We start from the raw sequence: 4,993 nt of genomic DNA, 5'->3' as shown, positions 1-4,993 counted from the left end.
AGTCGAACCTTGACAACTCGAATCTCAAGGGACCCGAGAAACTGTTCGAGTTATAGATTTTTTGACTTATCAAAATTCGAGTAAAAGAGGGTTAACATATGAAAATTCGACTTACGGAGGCTTTGTACGAGAGTTTAAATTTTCCGATTATAATGACTTTTAGAAGAAAAAAAATCAATATTTGGTAGTAAATTATTTATTGCACACATATCCTAAATGGAACCATAAATCAAAATACCAGGCTATTATTCACAGTTACACATAGCTACAACTTCGAATTGCAGAGATAGCGACAATTGAAATTCGACTTGTAGAGATTGGCTACTTTAAATTCGAGTTAGAGATAAAATATATATCTAAATGCCTGACAAATAATTCAAGTTAAGGTAAGTTTTATTTCGATTTATAGACGTTTTCCGTAGCAGAGCGGAAAAGGATGAACAAAATTTTTGTCGTAGAGGTTTTTGAGTTGTAGAGATTCGAGTTATTGAGGTTTCACTGTATTATATGCATAAAAAAAGTAATACAAAATATAAGTTGTACATTATAACAAATTTATATCTATTGAACAAAATTTTTGTTGATGAAAATTTGATTAGCTCTAATCAATAGTTGATTTTCCAGAATTCTTCATCAATGTTCATTCTTAGCGGGAATAGAACAAATTTTAATCCTGAACAGCCGTTCGACATTTGCGTGGCTGGTACCGTCAAAATAATTATGACTAATTGATACAACTTTGTATGTGTGTGTGTGGTTGAATCATACTTTTTTCTTGTCAGGATTCCAAGATATTAATTTTTCTTGAGATTCTCTTCTGCTGTTATAACTTTCTAATAATAAGATTTTAATCCTAAAATCAATTTATAAATTTCAATTCTAATAAGATTTGTGTATATAGAGTAGGCGGGATATTTGATAGATACAATAAGAATAGATCAAACGAGGCGTGAAATTTGATTAGGAAGAAAGATGGAATATAGAAGCCGTGTATCTTTTTTCGAACTAAAAACTAGACCGAAAATGGGAAAAAAATTTTGTTATATGGGTTCGGTCCATTGACCTGCACAATATTTCGATTCAGTTTTCAGTGTCGATTCGACTAAAATAACGGTTTCGATCCGGTCCTGGTCCCTGATATTAAATATTACATTTTGCTTCTCCTCAGATAGCAATTTTGCCACTGAGTCACTGGCTCTTAAATTTTTAATAATATTAACAAGGCCGTTGTGTATATACAACAAATATACAACAATAAAGAGAAATTGTCAAAGATGGCTGAGGCTAGATGTTGGTGTCTAATAACAATATTTTCTTATTTTTAATTTCAACTACAGTAAATTGCTCGTCGATTATCGCTGATTGTCGGTTTTTAATCCAATTATAATCTAAAGCATAAGTGATACCACAAATTAAAATAATCGTCAATTCAATGATAATGCTACAAACATCTTAAACTCACGGTAACCAAGCTTGTCAGTAAAATCTTATTGTGAAGAATATTATTTAAATCGGCTAATATTTAAACACGGAACTTTCCAATCCTATACGAGGCGGGTGTCTTAAATCCCAATCGATCACTAAGATTGTAGTAATTTCGCACAATTTATAAAAGGTGCGCATTGTAAGGTGAATTCGTCATAATAATAATTTCAATAAGGTCGCTGTGTATATACAATAAATAAAAGGAAATTCGCCAAAATCGGCCGAGAATAGATGTTGTCTGAATATTATTTTTATTACCCAAATTTAACGTACAGAAGATCACAAATTATAATAAGAATAAAATGTCATTAAACTTGTATGAATAAAACACAATATGCCAATCATGTATGCTTGTTGTTTACTATATAATAATAAAACAAACAAATATAACAGAGACAGATATAATTTTTTGTTTGAAAATATAAATTATATTGTTTATATGCATACGTTGTAAAGTTACATTTTTATTGCAATCATTTTCCCAGTTTTTCCGTTGTGAGTTTCATCCGAGTGTTCATCTTTATTCCACGAAAAATGCAACTACTTTATTCCCTTAAATATCAAACACGTTTTTATTAATATATTGCACTCTTGCTTTTGAAGTGACACAACAATACGTGATTTTCGCATTATTCCCATGCGAGAATTAAACAAACATTATGTTATAAATCATGAAAAGTATAGGAAATTTAATTCTTTTAATTTGTGTCATTTTTGAAGAGTTAGTACGATATGATAACAAATCTTAGTCCGTATTTTCTATTTATACTATATACTTACCAAAAGTTTTGCTAGCTCTGGCAATTTATCCTTGATCTGGGCCTCGATCTAAAAAAAGGTATTCCATTTATATGTAAAAGAAAAAATCCTGCAGTAGAATAAGCTTTAATAAAGAATGACTAATAATTACCGTGTCAATTACTCCGCCCACTGGATCAGCATCGGCGTTTGCTTCCACGGGTGCGTATATGATCGTCATGACAAAAATTGTGGCAAGAACCAATGATAGAAATGACAGTTGCATCTTTAATGCTTGCTGAAACTAAAGTTGTATTAATATCTATACGTTTGTGACTTACTTGCAACGCGTATAGCTTATATAGCCCAAGAAAAGCGATTTAGGCATGAAGGCATGACTTTGGAGTCGAATAATTATATTTTTTATTATACTTTGAGGAATTAATATTTGTATGTACATAAATATCACATATTTTAAATCATATAAATGTCATAAAAAAATTTTTATCTTGTGCGTGAAAAATATAAAGAAACGGTAAAGATTACAATCTCGAAATAAAACGAAATAAATATTCGTTGACATGATTCAAAAATAAAATATGACTTATATATAATTAGATATATATAATACACGTATTAATTTTGAAAATAATACAAACTTTGCAGCAGTAGAAAAACTATTACAATTTTCAGAAAATAAAGTTGTATCGTTTGAGTCAGAATGTTCTTCGGGATAGTTATATGTTTGCTTTTAATACTCGTACTAATTTACTACGCAAATTACTACAATATGTATCGTTGCATGTAACTTTAATCGCGTATTTATTTTATTAGATGTTTTTATATTTTATTTGAGCAAAATTTTATTACGGTTGCACATATTATATATTGATATAAGTATAAATAAATATAAAACATAACATTACGTATATAAAATTTAGTTACCAAAATTATAAAAAAATAATATTTTTGAAGCATATTTACAAGCATAGCAAATTATTTATATCATAAACATTATATGTCCAACAGGAATTTAAACGTATACACACATAAATATTCTTTATAATTCATTTATAATTATTATAATTCATTATTTTTCAATATTATAATATCTGTATAGAACTTTAGAGATAAAATAGTATTTATTTTATGAAATCTTCTTCAATACATCAATTAAATACACAATATACATCAGAATTTTTAAAAGTGTTGCAGAAAAGACCATATTTCTATTTTTGGAAGATAAAGTCGTGCCAAATCGTAAAAAATAAAGTCAAATCAATATGTTACAAAGAATAGATGACTGCATGCTTTTTGATAATGGTTTATTACGTACATTTTATTACAAGATTGTAGCATTACTTCGTCGCAACATTTTGACATTCAGAGATTATAAAAGCATTTGGTAAAATCAATGTTGCGATTAACCCTTTTCGTGACAATTGAAGAAATCGTTATTTTTTGTAACACGGAAGTGAATATATTTGCGAATGTAGCAGTAAATGCTCTAAAAAGAATATTGGTCGGAATTTTTCCAGATATATAAATCCCATAAAAATCTTTTTAAAAAAAGAAAAAATATACGCCAAATACATAAAAAATGTTTCATTTTTTTTTTAAATTAAAAACAATTTTCTTTATAATTTAAATATACATATATTTAAAAATTGATTAATCAAAAATAGTCGTGAAATCAATAAAACTATAGTCAAGTTATTAAACTAGCCTCATTAGTTAAAAAAGACCTCAAAAAAGCTTGTTTGTGAAAAACATAATATAACAAAAATATAAAAAATGGAAAAGTGATGTATATATGTATATATGTATGTATATATGTATATATATATATATGAAGTATATATATATATATATATACATTAAAATCATTTTCATATAAATTTACATATTGTTTAATACAGAAATGTAATTATTGCAACTCGGCAAATGTAATTATTGCACGTCAAGTTTTTTCTTCATATAATCCAGTTTATCACTTTTCTATTTTTTAAATTTTTGAATGTTCTTCACAAATAAGCTTTTTTAAGGTTTTTTTTTAAATAATGAGGCTAGTTTAATAATTTGGCTATAATTTTATTGATTTCACTAGTATCTTTGATCAATCAATTTTTTAATAATTGTATATTTAAATTATAAAAAAATTGTTCTTAGTTTTAGAAAGAATGTAAGTGACATTTTTTATGTATTTGGCGTATATTTTTTCTTTTTTTAAAAAGATTTTTTATTGGATACAAAGATTTCTCAAAATGTAAATACACGAAAATCATGTCAGCATATTCAAGATTAGAATTGTATACGCGATATATTGTGACAGAAATAATTCACTATGGTTTCTGATGTGTAATTGATAAATTTATAGGAAAAAGGCGAATAAAAAAAGTTTTCTTCAATATTTTATTATTAAGTGAAGTATGCACGTTGGTCTTCAAACAAAAGAATGCTGTATGACGAATCATTATAATTACACTGTGCTACAGCAAAATTCTCTCGAAGTGCAATCGCACGTTTCCTGAAGATTTTTTTTGCTCTGAACACGATGCCGTTTGAAAAATTCGTCTTCGTCAGGATTTTGAGTAACTTGAAGTAAAAGTGGTCAAAAATAACGTTTTTGGCCACTTTTACTCTCCATAGTTCTATTTAAAATTTATATTTATAAGTTTATTTTATATATTTAATAGAATATTAGGTTATTTTGTTCCTTAAAAATTCGCGTATTCCACACTCTGCAGTTCGATAAAAAATTTTTTTTCAA

At 27.1% G+C, this 4,993-nt stretch overlaps 1 protein-coding gene across 1 annotated transcript; it reads right to left on the bottom strand.

The window, feature by feature from the left end:
* Nucleotides 1–1,719: 1,719 nt before the first annotated feature.
* Nucleotides 1,720–2,580, bottom strand: LOC105458859. Its single transcript, XM_011704430.1, has 3 exons — nt 2,396–2,580; nt 2,266–2,313; nt 1,720–2,037 (listed from the first exon to the last, which is right to left on the bottom strand). The coding sequence occupies exons 1-3, from the start codon at nt 2,507–2,509 to the stop codon at nt 2,026–2,028; spliced, it is 174 nt and encodes a 57-aa protein (XP_011702732.1). The 5' UTR covers nt 2,510–2,580; the 3' UTR covers nt 1,720–2,025.
* Nucleotides 2,581–4,993: the final 2,413 nt, after the last annotated feature.

Source organism: Wasmannia auropunctata, unplaced genomic scaffold, assembly GCF_000956235.1.
Source record: "Wasmannia auropunctata unplaced genomic scaffold, wasmannia.A_1.0 LD334274.1, whole genome shotgun sequence".
Taxonomy (NCBI): domain Eukaryota; kingdom Metazoa; phylum Arthropoda; class Insecta; order Hymenoptera; family Formicidae; genus Wasmannia; species Wasmannia auropunctata.
The sequence above is the reverse complement of the archived record's forward strand: the minus strand, read 5'-3'. Positions and strand labels throughout refer to the sequence as shown.

Coding starts and splice junctions, on each gene's coding strand:
- LOC105458859 (XM_011704430.1), bottom strand. CDS start 2,509: ATGCAACTGTCATTTCTATCATTGGTTCTTGCCACAATTTTTGTCATG. Junction 2,314..2,395: donor TGGGCGGAGTAATTGACACG/GTAATTATTAGT, acceptor ACCTTTTTTTAG/ATCGAGGCCCAGATCAAGGA.